This window comes from Pagrus major, chromosome 14 (genome assembly GCF_040436345.1).
Source record: "Pagrus major chromosome 14, Pma_NU_1.0".
Classification (NCBI taxonomy): domain Eukaryota; kingdom Metazoa; phylum Chordata; class Actinopteri; order Spariformes; family Sparidae; genus Pagrus; species Pagrus major.
In genome coordinates this window covers 24,290,666-24,307,709 of record NC_133228.1, presented here as the reverse complement: position 1 = coordinate 24,307,709, position 17,044 = coordinate 24,290,666, and the positions used below count along the sequence as shown (strand labels likewise).

Below are 17,044 nucleotides of genomic sequence, written 5' to 3'. Positions count from 1 at the left end.
GTTTTCATGTGTATCCGTTTGTTGGTTGGATTGTTACCGTTAGGCTTCAACAAAAACTACTGAACGAATTTCCATGAATCTTGAATGGAGGATGGGTCTTGGCCCAGAACAGACCCCAAAAAGGTATGGATCACTTTCTTTAACATTGTGAGATAAGCTGTTTATCAGCTTGTTCTCATGCAGTAACGCATGGATCTTGATGGAAAAAAAAATCAGGAGTATTTAGGTGGCACCTCTATAAGTTAGTGCAATTTGATACAAATTTGGATCTCGAGAATTTAAATACGTTTTATCTGAATACCATTACCATTTTTATTTTAAATGACAGATGATTTCTGATTGGAAAACAAAAGACCGGTCTGATCAGTGTGATTGACAGGAAAGATAATCACAGAGTTTATACCACCGTCATTAGTACAGGACTGAGGAATGGGTAGAGTCAATGATTGACCTTAACTTCAAATATTGATAGACATTTATTTTCATCATATGCACTGTACTCATCTTTATTCCTCAACTATAAAGTCTAGTAGCCAATCTCAGGGCTTGCTGTTATTTGTCCCTTCCTTCTGATTGATTCTTTGTCCATTCCAGCAGATACATCGGAAAAATCTCTCAGGGTCGTCCAGTAGTTTCTTCTTTACCACACCAAGATGTACTTGCTTTCCATCACTGCAAGAGATGACGTAAGGATGTGATGTATCAGGATCCAGAGTCACATCCACTGCAAACTGCTGGACCCTCTTCAGCTCAGCCTTCTTTCTGTCATAGTCTTGTGGCCTGAGGTCTAAAACAAGGCAGAGACAGACACAAAATTATTATTTATCAAGTTAGATGTTAAAACTTAAATTAATCTGTTCCATTTTCCTGTCACTCAAGAACAAGACCCTCGGATGCTTAAACTCCTTTTCTTGGGGTGGGAGCTCACCCCCCACACAGAGAGGGCAATCCACCGTTTTCCGTCAGGGAGCCATGGCCTCAGATTTAGAGGTACTGACCCCCATCCATACCGCATGGATTCAACTCAGAATTATAAACATTATAAACAGGCTCTTCATGATGTTTTAGACATTTACTTGATTTTTAGTTCCTGACTACTGACATTTTGCAACCTTCTCAAACTTGTTTTCATTTTAAAAATCTTTTTTTCTAGTTGTGAGCCAGTTCACCAAAAGTAAAGATTTTTTCAAATTACATTTTTATTGATAGAATATTGTTATATACAGTGCATTGTACAAACTATGAAATTGATTAAACAATTTAATATTATTTAGATCTTAATTTTACCTTTCCCCAACCTACCTTTTGGGTCCAGGCAGGTGTTTTGCAAACTCTCCACCAGATCATTCCTGCTGATCTCCTCTAAGACCTTCATAGTTTCTGTTATGGCTCCAGTTTCGCCATACTTCTGTGCCATCAGATCAACTGTGTCCTGCCTGTCTGCTTTCTCCAGCTGAGCTGCTGAGATGGCAGATATCGGTTCCTGCTTTAGGAACCACTTGAATTTCTTGAACTCATCATCTTTTAATTCTTGCAGTGTTTTCCAGAGATTTACCAAAAGTTTTGCCATTTTGGCTCCCTGGCAGAGAGAGATTTGGTTTATTTGTGGTTATGCGACCTCTGTCAGAGTACACACTACAAAATTATTTTATGCCATGCCATAAATAAAGTTCTTACTTTTTTCTACTGTGAAAACTGTCTCTTAAAGTTGTGCAGAGATAGTGAAATGGAAAGTATTCTACAATCAATATTTATAACATTGTATTGGCCTGATTATCCGTAGGAGTCCTTAAATTTTATGTTAAAAAAAAAAAAAAAGTATAAAAAAAGTATACACTTCAAAGACCACCACTATTAAAATGTCTATTGCAGCTCTTTGAGCAGAATAAAATACAGATTAGAAAATGCACAGACAAACTCACCAAGCTGAATTCAGTACCCGGTTCTTCAAATGTAGAAAGATGAACAATCCAGTGAAAATCTAACACTTGGTATATTATACCAAAAGTTGCCTTTTGAGTTTCCAGATGAAGTTTGTGATCTTCAGTCAATGAAAATTGGATGTCTTTTCTTTCTTTGTGTTAAACTTCCGGTCTCACTAGCCCTCTGAAAAACGTAATGTCTGTCACGAGCTACCACTTATCATCGTTTGATTTTTTTTACAAACAGCCCTCCCTTATTCTCTCTTGTCATGAAGCTCAGGTTCCTCATTGAGGTGGACTGTACGTGAGCAAAGACTCAAATCATCAGACTAGCTCACATAGAAGATAAATAAGTAGGAAACAAAAACATGTACACTGTTACTGGACTGCTTTAGTGAGACATACTGTACCTTCTTCAACTTAGTTGTTATAGTTCAGAGGCAAAATGTCAGAGTCAGTCTAATGTCTGACTTTATCACCATCCAAGAATTAGATATAGAGATGAAGTTTCAAAGTACAGTGAACTGTGTTCGGAGAAAACGTCTGACTTCCCTCTTGCAGGGTTCACCAGAGGTTCACGTGAGGCTTCTCATGTGGATTTTAACAGTGGCTAACCACATATCACGTGACTTAAGTTCAGTTTTGCTGTTATGCCTTCTTTTCTTCCTTTGTATTTCCTTTTAAAGTAAAAGCAATCTTTATGGGCGTTAAATGTGGAAGTTTGCACCCTTGTCTGAGAGGTCAGAGTGAAACATGGGTAACAGGCAGATAAATCCACAGAATAAGGCTGGACTCAGTTTAAATGATTAATTTGCTGAAATCTGTTGCCCATTTGAAGAGATTGAACAGACACCACACTAAACTAACTAGGCCCATACAGGAGGTGTATTCTGACGGACAAACAACTTAACAGATCAAATCAGGTCAGACTTTGAGGCCCTTTTTTGGTAATCAGTTATTTATTAAGTATACCCATAACAGCCAAACACAACAGATACAACAGCAACAATATATAGATGCTAACAAGGGAGAGGGAGAAGCCTCAATATCCACTGGAGACGATACAACCATTGAAGCACAGTAAAAATTACAGCAGAGATTAAAGAGGTTAATTAACATACATTGTCTCATAACACAATGTCCCAACAGCAGTGGCCATTTCAGTCTGTGTTTATAAAGTCTTTGGGCATACCTTGTTTAATCTGACAGTGATACAGTCAAGAGCATATTTAGAGCAGTTCCTGTATTTTGCTTAAAGTTGCCTAAATTTACATATATAACAAATCTCCCTAAAACACCTTTAATTTGTATTTCCTCCTACACTGTAATCATAGCCCATGATTTTCAGTGGTTTCATTGAATCTGGTAGCATTAAAATACCTGGCTGTTCCTGCTGGTACTTGTCGTAGGTATAGTGAATAAAAATATGACTATGGGGATCAAGGGACAATTGGGCATTTTAGGCGAAAGGTGAAATACATTTTTTTTTTGTAAATCCTGGGTATGTATGAGGCACTGTACTGGAAAATATAACTGAAGTTAGGTAATGGCATCATTCACACTGATATTCTGTAGAACTTTTAAACTAATGAACAACTGGCATGAGCATAAGTAGTATAAAGTTACAAAAATTATAACATTTCTTTTGTTCTTTGTTGATATACATGTGTATTATACAAGTCACATTTTGTCAGAATTAAAAGAACTATTAGATGCTGATACATCTACATGTCAATCTGACATCTTTAGATTGTTGTTAATCCGAGCAATCATGTGAAGCTCAGAGGATGTCACGCAGTATATAGACATGAGAATCGGCAAGAATGAGTACAAGATAAAAGTGGTTACAAAACTCTCCTGGGTAGTATAAGGTATGACAACACAGACATCTGTTATTCTTATAGGTTCTGTACATTAGGCTTGGGGATGGTACAGGCTTCAACACTCAACTCTGCCCAACTTCAAGCTGAAAATAAATCTAATCAACTAGAGTAACTGAAATACCTGCAAGTATTATCAATTTCTGTGATTGACGGGACATATGATCAAGGGGATGGAGTTTCTACCACCGCCATTAATTTCGGGACAGAAGAAGGGGTAGAGTTTCCCAATGAAGGAGCAGCCAGTAAAAGAGTAGAGATCTGCAGCTTCTGCATCATAAAAGGAGACCAGACCCATCTCATAGTCCACAAACACTCCAACCTTCTTAGAAGGGGACTTAAGAGAAAGACGTTTAAATGGGCTATCATTAGCATCATACTCATCTCCTTTCCTCAAACATATAGTCCAGAAATCATTCTCAGGACTCAATGTGACATCTCCCTTCCTGTCAGTCAACTCACTGGCGTTTCCCACAGTCCATTCAGTCTTCCCTTCAACCCGAACCTCAAAGTAAAATCTTCCTGTTGAGAAACTCTGCTTTCCTAGGACATTAACAAATCTCGTAAACCTCTTTGGGTTGTATGGGAGTTTCTGACTCACATCACCATGATGCACTTGTTTGCCATTATGAGACAGGATGAGATTAGGATGTGCTGTATCAGGATCCAGAGTCACCCCCACTAAAAACTGCTAGATGCTCTTCAGCTCAGCATGTTTTCTTTCATATTCGTCTTTCTGATTACTAAAGTCACGTTTCTTAAGTTTCAGTTGGTGATTGACAGGAGAGATGATTAGAGGAGCAGAGTTTTTACCGCCGCCATTACCACATGGATTGAAGCATGGGTAGAGTTTCTCAGTGAAGGAGCAGTCGGTAAAGGAGTAGAGATGATCTGCAGCATCTACATCATAAAAGGAGACCAGACCCTCTTCATAATCCACAAACACCCCCACCCTTTCAGGCTGCGACTTCAGAAGGAGACGTACTGCGGGGTTATCATTAGCAGAATAACTATTACCATTCCTCAGCCGTAAAGCCCAGAAGCCATCCTGAGGACTCAGATAATTAGCTTGTTTGGTGTTGATCAATTCTGTGGCCACTCCCAAGGTCCACGCGATCTTTCCTTTAACCTGAACCTCATAGTAAAATGGTCCTGAAGAGAAATATTGCTTTCCTAAGACATTAAAACGACTCGTAAACCTTTTTGGGTTAATTGGGAGTTTCTTCCTCACATCCCCATGATGTACTTGTGTGTAATCATCAGACAGGATGAGATTAGGGTGTGCTGTATCAGGATCCAGAGTCACCTCCACTAAAAACTGCTGGATGCTCTTCAGATCAGCATGTTTTCTTTCATATTTGTCTTTCTGATTACTAAAGTCACGTTCCTTAAGTTTCAGTTGGTGATTGACAGGAGAGATGATTAGAGGAGCAGAGTTTGTACCGCCGCCATTACCACATGGATTGAAGCATGGGTAGAGTTTCTCAGTGAAGGAGCAGTCAGTAAAGGAGTAGAGATGATCTGCAGCATCTACATCATAAAAGGAGACCAGACCTTCTTCATAATCCACAAACACCCCCACCCTTTCAGGCTGCGACTTCAGAGGGAGACGTACTCCCGGGTTATCATTAGCAGAATAACTATTACCATTCCTCAGCCATAAAGCCCAGAAGCCATCCTTAGGACTCAGATAATTAACTTGTTTGGTGTTGATCGATTCTGTGGCCACTCCCACGGTCCATGCGCTCTTTCCTTTAACCTGAACCTCATAGTAAAATGGTCCTGAAGAGAAATATTGCTTTCCTAAGACGTTAAAACGACTCGTAAACCTTTTTGGGTTAATTGGGAGTTTCTCCCTCACATTACCATGATGTACTTGTGTGTAATCATCAGACAGGATGAGATTAGGGTGTGCTGTATCAGGATCCAGTGTCACCTCCACTGCAAACTTCTTGGCCCACTTTAGCTCGACTTGGCTCTGCTATACTCCTTTCTATGAGCACCTAAATAATGTGTCTTGAAGTCTAAAACAAGGCAGAATACAGACATTGTCAGTCTTGCAGAACAGCAGTTGTAATGTCTTATCAATCCTACATGATTATATTCTGTAATTATAAGAATATGATTATTAATTTTGTGCAAAAACATGTTAATTTTAACTTATTGATTTATACCTTTCATAACAGTTTTTGATTATTTGATGTCAAGCTTGAGAACAAGGGTTTAACCTTATTAAACCTTGAACTCTACACAGATGGCTAAATCTGCTAAGCATGTTGATACTGTAGAGTAGAGCAGAGGAAGTGGATTCACTCCTCTTGCACTGAATTTCAGTTGATTGTTGACCCTTGGATCTAAGGTACCTGGAACATTAGCTTCAGGTGAGGAGCAAGACTAAGGGCCCTTGACCACATATTCTTTTTTCGGGCACAACAGGGGTGGTGGTGCGCTCGGGAGCCCTGGGATGAAGCGCTTGTGCGCAAAAAAACCCAAAAACTGCAGCACATGGGTCTTGTCTCTTATGACAACAATATATATCTTGACACTGCCTCTTTGCTCTCTACTAGCTGTTTTATATTTGACATAATTTTTAAAACATTTTTTTTTTTACCATGAGCACCAAACGGTGGATGCTTGTCCTCATACTTGGATGATGAGCTTAATACTGCTGATATCACAGCTCCAGCTATCAGCCCCAGAACAAGGAAGATGTGGGTACGTGACATGATCCCTAGGAAAAAAAAAAATACAGTGAATATCATTGCCTCATCCAGGAAAAAGACAAAGAGTGATGGTGATGTCACCAGTTCCTTTCTGAAAAAAGTTGAGAGATTTTCAACCAGAAGCTTTCTGAAAGAAGAAGCTGGGCGCTTTGCTTTTTTCTCTATGTGGCGTCATGCTGCCACGGACACTCACTCCTCAATACAAACGATTGAAAAAAGACACTGGTGCTCAGAAATAAATAGCATGTGAATAAAAGAAAGTTAACAGAACTTTTAAGCCCTGGGCAGATTGTGACTCTGTTTGAGTTGATCCCAATTAAAGGCTTAATTCTGCATAGCTGTGGGTTGCAGAGAGACACCTCCATATTTTTTAGATGTCCATATTTTTTGGCTTCCCCCAACATACCTTTTGGTCCTGAGCTGGAGTTTTGCAAATGCTGCACCAGATCATTCCTGTCGAGCTTTCGTAAAACCACCAAGGTTAGTTTCAGAGCTCCAGGATCCCGATATTTCTGTACCATTCGATCCACTGTGTCCTGCCTTTCTATGTTGTCCAGCCGAACTGCTGGTATGCCTGAAAAGCCTTTCAGGATTTCAGGCTGCTTCAGGTACCATTTGAATTTGGCAAACTCATCTTTACTTAATTTCTCCAGAGTTTCCAAGAGCTCGTATGTGAATTTTGCCATTCTGGAACCTTGCAAAAAATAAGAGAAATTTTCATTTAAGGGACATGTTGTTTCGCTGGAAAATCCAGTGAACAATAGACAATTGGTGTGGCTTAGAGAACTCGTACAATATATTACAAAAATGATAAAATTCAGTAGTAGTTATAATTCTCTAAAGTCAAAACGGACAATATTCATTTAAAAGATCATTACTAACGAGGGATTTTCCACTGTATTTATGAACAAGAAATACTTGAACAAAGGACAACGTGTTTTCTCATTTGTTTTAATACAACTCCTAAGCAGCCTTCTGGGAGGTGCACAGTTGGTGGACACATGAGCATTGACTAGAACAGTTCATCAGCTCTGGTGACTGTAGTGGTCCTGTTGGAGTCTAGGGATTAGTCTATTAATTTAAAAGTTGCTTTTTAGTTTGCAGATGAAGTTTGTGATCAGTGAAAGAAAGGTTTGTTTTCTGAGCCTTGATTTCCTCTTCCTGTAAAAGCTACAAGGCCCCCTTCTTGCCTTTTTTGGTAATGTTCAGCTCAGGCTCCTTAGTGAGGCTGGGGCTACGTGAGTATAGGCCAGTACATCAGACCACTACACACAATACTGATTCCAAAACAGTTGGAACACTGCAAACTGTAAATCAAAACATAATAATTTACAAACCAACTGCGTTTACAGACAGCGATCTTATAAAGTGTTCCTGAACCCCTGTAGTGATGTTCTTCATACATCATGTTTTTCACAAAGTGTTGAAACTCGCCCCATCCTTGCTTATAAACGACTGAGCCTTTCGAGGATGCCCCTTTCATACCAATCACGATACTATCACCTGTTATCAATTGACCTGTTTACCTGTGAAATGTTCCAAACAAGTGTTTTTGGAGCATTTCACAACTTTCATAGTCTTGTCGCTCCTGTCCAAACTGGTTTGTAACATGTTGTTGGCATTGAATTCAGAATAAGCAGATATTTACAAAAATCAATGAAGTTGATGAGGTAAAACATTAAATGTATTGTTTCTGTACTGTTTTCAGAAGAGTATACAGTATTTCAAAAATGATTAGCAAGTTATCACATTCTGTGCAAACAACATCCCTATTCTTTGGTAATTTGGGTTGTAAAAATGATACACAATCATAAAAATATGAAAGTATAAAACAAAACTCACACACTCACAGTTGGAAGATGTCCTTTCTGGGATATACCTCGTTCAACTTGTGACTGTAGATCAGATGCAAAAAAGTCAAGAGTCAGTCTAAGGTCTGTCAACATATCACCTTTTGAATGGTTATGAAGTCAAGTGTCAGCCACAGTGCATGAAGAAAAAAAAGCATGCTGATTACATGCATAGGAAGCTCTCTTGCAGGGTTAAGCAACAAACGATTCTCATGTGACTTTGAATAGCAGTTGACCACATTTTAAGAACGTGAGTTTCACTTCGTACCTCTGTCACCTTCTCAGCACATAAGCACACATAAGCACATTTCCTGTAGAAGCAAACTCAAACTTTATGTGCATTACATTTGTGAGTTAGAATTCTTGTGTTAACAGAAAAAAGTGGAACAAGGACCACGTTAAGAGGCAGATAAATCCACTGACAAATCCATACCTCACCTATTGTTTGTTCAGCCATATGGCTTTATTTCTGATCCTGTCCTCTATAACAATGATTCTGTAACATCTTATAATACAGCCCATGATTTCCAGTGTAATTTCAAATGTATCAGGTCCCAATGAAATACTTAAGTTCCAACTGGCAAGTGCAAGTGAAAGAAAATATGACTATTGGAATCAAGGGAGTAGCAATTTGGGCATTTTAGAGGAAAGGAGAAAAAAAGTATTATATATATATATATATATATATATATATATATATATATATATATATATATATAAAATTTATATTACGTTTTATGTACATACAAAGTACCTGCAAGGCACAGTACTAAAACTGAAGTTTGGGAATAATGGTGTCATCCACACTAATATTGTTTGGAACCTTCAAAATAATAAATATCTTCCATGAAAATCAGTATGGAGTAACAAAAGTTTAAAAATATACTTTGTTTTTGTTGATATAGTTGTTGTACAATAACAAGTCACATTCTGTAAGGAGGAAATGTTAAATGATGCTGTTGGTGTCTAAATCCGATATCTTAAGACTGCTTGCGCTAAAAAAACAAACAAAAATTCACTTTGGAAGTACTACAGCTTCTGAATTTCTTCATTTGTAATTTGTTCATAATGGTATTAATGAAACATGCCACCACTTGTCATATATTACACTTAAGCTTGCCTTTCCTTATGAGTATATTCCTCTTATGTAACTAAAAGTACTCACATTGAAGATTCTGCTGTTTTATTCACAAAGATCCGAACATTTTTTTCTTCAGACACAAACCAGTCTGGATTGCAGCTTTGTTGCTCGTTCACTTGTTTGTCTGCACTTTCCCCACAGCTCCTTTTCAGTGGTTTATTAGCTCTGCTTAGTCTATGTAATCTGCTCAAATTTGACATATTATATTTGACAATATATTACAATGCCCTGGCAGATTCTGTCTATAAACCCCATATATAGCAATTCAATATTTATGATTGTGATTGTATTTAAAGTGAAATTGAAATTATATTACTGCTGTTATCTATCAACTGTGATACTATGGTTAGAAATGCCTGAAAGTCTTATAGTAACTTTATAAAAGGCCACTGCATGTGGATTTCAAAAACTGCACATCAAAAACTTACCTTCAGGCATTAATTGTGAATTTGTGTAACTTGTCTAACTTTATGTCAAAGTGAGACCAACAGTTCCCTAGTTCTGTTTTGTCAGTCACATTCTCGAACACCTTTCTGGTAGATTGACACAAGCGGTCAGAAACGTCTTCTCTAGTTGGCTCACAGTATATTTCATGAAACCAGTTATGATGAATAATGAAGACCTCGGTCAGTTTCTGCAATAATGACAAATAGTTGCTTTACACTTGTTTCCACTCGTCACGAATTTCACAGAAAATTCCTGTTAACTGGGCTTACTAGTCAGACTAACGTTTCAAATGTCTTGCCCTTGAACACACCATGACCCATTATGTAATTTATAGAAAGAAAACATTGTTTTAATTGGTAGGTCTATCATTTATCTGGTTAATGTAACGCAACCTGTTAATGATTTGCAATGTACTGAAGTGTACTCTGTTCAGGGGCAAATTCCATGTATCAACATGATACCTGCCAATAAAGTTTTTATGGCCGTATTTTCCCCTAACACTTCTTCCTCATGATGTAGATTTTGAACGGGCTTTTGATAGAAACGTACCAATTACGTCTCGCCCCCTGGCATTAGGTATACAGTAAGAAAATGACTATAGCTAGTATGGACTTGACCGCATTGTGGGTGTAGTTTAGCCAATGTGCAAAAGTATCATGGGAAAAATGAATTACTCTCAATGTTATGACGATGATATATTCTTGGGCTGATGTGCTTAGGAGAGGAAATGGGATACGATGACTGGTTCTTTCTTCTTTATTGAATGCTTGTGCTGTTTAGTTCATAGAGAGATGGATTTACCAAATAGCATAGTGTAGTTTACCTTGCAAGGCAGCTGGATTTGCAAGATCATGATCACACAACAATTCATCTCGCCAGGCTTCAAATGATCTGCTGTAGCCAAACCACAGCGTCTTATGAGGTAGTACTCATAGCTTCAGGTGTGGTTACTTGCTTGACACTTGAACCAAATGACCAAGTGGTAACAGAATGGCCAGTTGGTACATTATTTGCATTGGTTTGTACTCAGAAAGTTTTTGGACTTAGGTGCCAAAGTTGTTGGAGCTGCTATGGACTTGTTGTGTTGCTGCAGGTAGTGTAGCATTAACACTGGCCTCAGACAGCCGGTGCTAAAGAATATACAATAAATAAAACATATACTTGATAATAAGCATACCGATATCTTTGTTATATAGTATAACAAAGAATGGTATGCATATTATCAAGTCTGTGTTTTATATATTGTGTATTCTTTAGCACTGGCTGTCTGTCGTTTGAGAGACACTGTATCTTTCTAATGTTTTGAACTACAATGTAAAATGCTCTACCTGGTGATAGTCAAGTATCATCTGGGAACCTCTTTCCAGTCATACACTCTCCTGTTATATCAGGTTGTTTTTATCACTCCCTTGGTCATTTTGTTTGCATTTCATTTGTCTGATAATTAACTTTTGGCCCACATTATGAATATGATATCTTCCCATTATTCTTGGTTGGCTCACAATCTCTGACCCACCCTCTGTGTCTGCAAGCTAGATGTTTATTTAAACATTTTATTTAAACTTCTGAACAAGAGTTTTGATTTTTCTTCAACACTAACTTAACTTGGAAAGCCAACAGACAGACGAAATATGGATATTACTTTATTGTGTATTCCTCAACCATACTGGGCAATACCTTAACTATTCATACATGAGTTTTAAAACATGGATATGCACATAACAATTCCTTCCTCAAAGAATTAACTCCAAGCAAGGCAGCTCACACATCTGTAACTCCATTTCATTAAAAGAAAGTGGCACCACCTAGTGACGCAACCTGGTACACCAACCAAACCAATACATTTTCAGACTGTTTCAAACAATGTCCCTCAACTCCTACATTGTTAATTTGTTTGTTCAAATTATTACAAAATTGAGGAATCAGTTTTTCCAATGGATGATTTATCAATTCTATTCAGCATAATTGACGGGAGAGATAATCAGAGGGGCAGAGTTTTTACCACCACGATGAGAACCGGGACTGAAGAATGGGTAAAGTTTCTCAGTGAAGGAACAGTCACTAAATGAGTGGATAATGTCTACAGAGTCTACATCATGAAAAGAGACTGAACCCTTCTCATAATCCACAAATACTCCTACCTTCTTTGGCTGATATTTTACACAGAGATCAACAAGAGAAGCTTTGTACTTATGTCCTTCCCTTAAACATATAGTCCAGTAGCCATTCTCGGGGTTTGCTTTGATCGATCCCTTTCTGCTGATCGACTCTTTGACAACACCTAAATCCCAGGAAGTCTTCCCTGTAACTTGAACCTCAAAGTAAAATCTTCCTGAAGAAAAACTCTGCTTTCCCAAGACATTGCTAGCAGTATTAAATCGTTTAGGGTTGTCTGGGAGGGTTTGTTTTACGCAACCACAGTAAACTTGTTTCCTATCGTCAGACAAAATAAGGTAAGGATTTGCTGTATCGGGATCGAGAGTCACATCCTTTGCAAACTCCTGGACCCTGTGCAGCTTGGCCTTGGCGATCAGCTTCCGTTTCTCTGTGCTGAATTCTTCCGCCAGCTGATCCACAGCCCCCCCCACGCTTGCCCCATAAGATGGCGGCTGAATAGTGACTTCTGTCCAACTCCTGGTGGTTGGAATGAAAATATTCGATGATAAGTCAAAGTTGTCTGTGTGTGAGAACTGATCTATCTTATTGCTCCTCTTTGTCAGCTCAGAGATTTCCTGCTCCAGCTCTTGGATGAATTTGTCGGCCTGTTTCTGAGTTGTTTTCCGTTTTTCATCAATAGCTTCAATGAGATTATCCAGACTTCTCTTGACAGACTGCAGCAATACAGTGAAGGCCCGCTCACTGTCTGCAATATGTCTGTCTGCAGATTTGCTGCTGAGCTTGGCTGAGCGTTTGATTTCCTCAATCTTCATCTGTCTCTCTTGGATCATCAGCTTCATTTTAGCCCCCAGCTCGGCCTTCTTTCTTTCATAATCTCTTTTGAGAAGAACAGAGTGATGGTTCTTGATGTCTAAAACAAGGCAGAACACAAAAAATATCTGGTCAGTCCTAAGAACAGTTCTCTGTGATGTTTATTGTGTCAATTGCTATTTCGGCTATTGCTGTCTTGATCAAATTTTTCTGGCCCTGATCCAGATCCAGGTTCTTCAGTATTAGGTATTTGCTGATACATATTCTGATCCAATACATTATTTAACTAAAATCTGATGAAATTTGTATTTAACACATTGAAATAACAGATATTAACTGACCACAAAATTTGTCCAACCTTATTTTTCATGAGTGGAATAATTATACAAATTGAGATGCATGTCAAGCCTCTTCATCTACTTACCTGTTTGTGTTTTACTTAAACTGTGCACCAGATCATTTCTGCCGATTTTTTCTAAAACCTTCAAGAATACCGTCAGAGCTCCAGGACCGTTATATTTCTGTACCATCAGATCCACTGTGTCCTGTCTGTCTGCCTTCTCCAGCAGAGCCACCGGGATTCCTGGAAAGCCTTCCAGGATGTGATCCTGTTTCAAGAACCACTTGAATTTCTTAAACTCTTCTTCTCCTAAGTCCTGCAGAGTTTTCCAGAGCTCCTCAGAAAGTTTAGCCATTAAGGATCACTGCAAAATATAAAACAAATATTCATTGGAGGGAATTATTTAATTATCTTCACTCATTCCACCAATCAGCTGCTCCTTGGTAAACAGATAACACAAGTTTTGATATTTACATTTTTTCAGTTTTTTCTTATACTATTGCCTTGTGTGAAACTCATGAAGTCAAGCCAAATATATTACATTTCATTATATTACATTCATTTAGGAGACACTTTTGTCCAAAGTAATTCACAACCAGTGGATTAAAAGTAACAAGTGCTAGATGTCATCAAAAATGGAAGTGCAACCCTCCTAAATATAGCAAGTAATGTGAACATGTTGATAAAGGATGAAAAAAGGTGACTGGCAGGGCTGCATGGGGGGTAAGGCCTCCAAATAACATTGCAGTATATTTAGGTTATATCGCGACACACTATACATCTTGATATATTGAAATCTCCTCAAAAGCACTTAATAAATGCTAGGACTGAGTGACTAAATCAAGTTTCACAATATTTTAACCAAATGCTCCAATATTGATTTTACAACAATATTGTAGGTATGACAATTGGTACTTTCACAAAATATTAACACAATGAGATTTCTGATCAACAATCATCATGGATATAATGACGAGGATAAAGAAAAGTATTGGAAAAAGTAGAACAGTCTGATAAGTTCAGAAAAGGACATCACTTTACTGTAATGCAGCCTTTAAAACCAGAAAAAGACAACAGATGCTATATCATGATTTAACAAATCCAGGATCTGACACAATATATAGTCACAAATCACGATAACTATAAAGTGTCAATATGCTTCCAGCCCTAGTGACTGGGGTGTTTGAAATGCATTTTTACTCACAAGGAAACAATATCAAAGATTAATTACGTGTTCTTAAGTGGAAAATGATACTGAAACTTAAGAATATCTGCCTCCAAACTACAAACAAACTGCTGCTCTATACTTTTATATTCAGCTATTTATATCAGATATAAAATACATATTAAACAATTTCAAAAGGCAATGGCTTTTTAAAGAAAATGTTTTTTTTGCTTTTTGAATATTTCAGTTCTGTGTCTTCAAGACTGTTGTGTATTAAAACCATTATTGGATTAGACATTTGCGTGGATGAGCTCAACAGCATACACTCGAAAATCATGAAATAATCACAAAATGTACTGTATGTGTCTGTGGGAGAAACGTATCATCTCCAGCCCTGACATTAATTTGACTTTCAAATTTAAAACAAATATCGGACTCACAGCCTCACATGTCTGACATCCACAAAGGTAACTGTTGAATCATCAGTTTAATGCAGATTTGTACTCAGACTCAATAAAAGTGGAGAAAGGGGGGGAAAAAAAACCTCCCTTCTCTGACAGCATTAGAAGGATTCTGAGACCAGTTCTGACATGCTGGATCTCACACATGAAAATAGTTTTGATGGAACGAAATCGAAAAAACACTACACACTCGATCATGTCTTTGCAATGTCATACATATACTGCACATACTTGTTTAATAAATCCGTCACAATTTTCAGATACGAGTGGGTTTTACTGCTTCGCTATCATAGTAGGTCATAGTACATTTATCAGATGTGTCCTGAACGTGTCTTACCTATTAAAATCGTGCTGATGAGGTAACAGACTTGCTGCTTCTCTTCTTAGTGTCTGACTGCAGTCAATTCTGAAACCTTTAGCTTCCCAACCGAAAAAAGTATGACATCAGACTGGATTGCTTGTATGCTACAGTACATACTAATATGGCTCAGGCAGGAAGCAGGAAGTATCACCGCATTGACAAACTGGCATAGAGGCAAGGGAGAGTAGCTGGTGTACATACTGGGGCTTGAAGGACAGGGTCTCTTTTTTTATATTGAAACAGGTTTTGCTTGCTGAAGTCATTCCTCTTTTTTTATGCTGACAAACAAATTAAGTGAGAATCTTCTTAAGTTTGTCTTTTAGAACAAAGTCTTTCTCTGTCTTACTCAGACTGCTAAATAGAGCTGCAATGATTAGTCGCTTAAGAAAGAAAATGCTCTGGAAGATTGGTTCACTTCAGGGCCAGTATGTCTAAGGCTGAAGGATTACAGTAAGCAAAACCTGTTGTAAACCTGTTGTACTTGAAGGAATGTGAGCATTGTCAGACAGAAATATGAACCTATCCTTTTATGAGAGTAAAAGTGAAATTGAAACTTCTGTTCTAGGTTCCAGAGGTAAGAGAACTTGATTCTAATATTTATTGACTTTGATTTGTAATAATTTAAATAACTTAAAAGCCTGAGACAAACCTTACTCAACAGTATATCATATGGTTCATTATGCATATCAAAAGATCGAATATAAAAATATTGATTATAGCATACTACAGGTCAACCTGTAGCATGATAGTAAGTGTGAGGTACTGCGTCCCATCTAAGACCTGCATTAATGGTTGCTATTCTTAACTGTAGCCACAATCTTCCCCTCACCTTAAAGTATCAAATGACAATGTGATAACTATTTGATAATGTTAAAGATGTCTCTGGTAGTGATAAACCTCCAGCTGAATCTGCAGCTACCTGCTACAACACTCTACACAACATACAGTATATCTTCATATTTCGAAAAAACACTTAATAAATGCTCGGATTGGGCAACAAAAATAATATATCACAATATTGTTGACCAAATACCTCAATATTGATATTGCAACAACATTGTAGCAAATTCAATTGGTACTATAAGAGTACAATGAGATTTCTGATCAGTAATCATCAGTAATGTAGATATAATGACTAAGTGGGTAAACACAAGTATTAGAAAAAATAGAAGTCTAGTAAATTCAGAAAATGACATCACTTTACTGCAATACAACCATGAAAAGACAACACTTTGACATATCGCCATATAAGCATATCCAAAATCTACATAACAGCATAGTCTCACATCACAATAACAATATATATCGTACATATTGCCTGGCCCTACTTTTGCCCATTTCAGAAATGGACTATAGCATAAATTGACCTGGATCACCAGGAACAACACATGGACGAGTGCCTCAACAGGGTTTGCATCATAAAGACAAAACTGACCATACAAAGATGTGCGGAGTGAACTTTAGTCCAAGCCCCTAAAGACATTCACCAGCACGGGTACATGACCATCCATGTGTTCAAAGCCACCTCACTGCACAGAGCAAAGCGGCACACAAATTCCTATTGAAAACTGAAAACAATTTGTTCACAACCAAATTATAACAATACTCAGTTAAAACTCTTAAAACCCTGTTCATCCGTGTTACCACCATAACAAAGCCATGAAAGAGACTTTCGTAGACTTAAAACGCACAGTAACTTAACGTTCCACCACACACACTATCCGGGATTGAAGAGCAACCGACCACAGCAGATTATTGATACATTTGAGCTTTACAAACAAAGAACTGGTTCAACAACAACGGAAACAGCTACAAAGATTAGACAA

General features: G+C 37.8%; 3 protein-coding genes across 3 annotated transcripts in view; 1 reads left to right on the top strand and 2 right to left on the bottom strand.

Moving 5' to 3' along the window:
• Window positions 1-17,044, top strand: part of LOC141008110 (F-box only protein 15-like) — a 39,298-nt gene that overhangs the window by 5,638 nt on the left and 16,616 nt on the right. The gene's annotated exons all lie outside the window — the stretch shown is intronic.
• On the bottom strand, window positions 130-2,012 carry LOC141008113 (zinc finger protein RFP-like). The gene is made up of 3 exons (XM_073480336.1): window positions 1,923-2,012; window positions 1,303-1,579; window positions 130-787 (listed from the first exon to the last, which is right to left on the bottom strand). Exons 2-3 carry the CDS (start codon window positions 1,568-1,570, stop codon window positions 540-542), a joined length of 516 nt encoding a protein of 171 aa, XP_073336437.1. The 5' UTR covers window positions 1,571-1,579; window positions 1,923-2,012; the 3' UTR covers window positions 130-539.
• LOC141008114 (uncharacterized) lies at window positions 11,629-15,211 on the bottom strand. The gene is made up of 3 exons (XM_073480337.1): window positions 15,195-15,211; window positions 13,331-13,595; window positions 11,629-12,991 (listed from the first exon to the last, which is right to left on the bottom strand). The coding sequence occupies exons 2-3, from the start codon at window positions 13,584-13,586 to the stop codon at window positions 11,916-11,918; spliced, it is 1,332 nt and encodes a 443-aa protein (XP_073336438.1). The 5' UTR covers window positions 13,587-13,595; window positions 15,195-15,211; the 3' UTR covers window positions 11,629-11,915.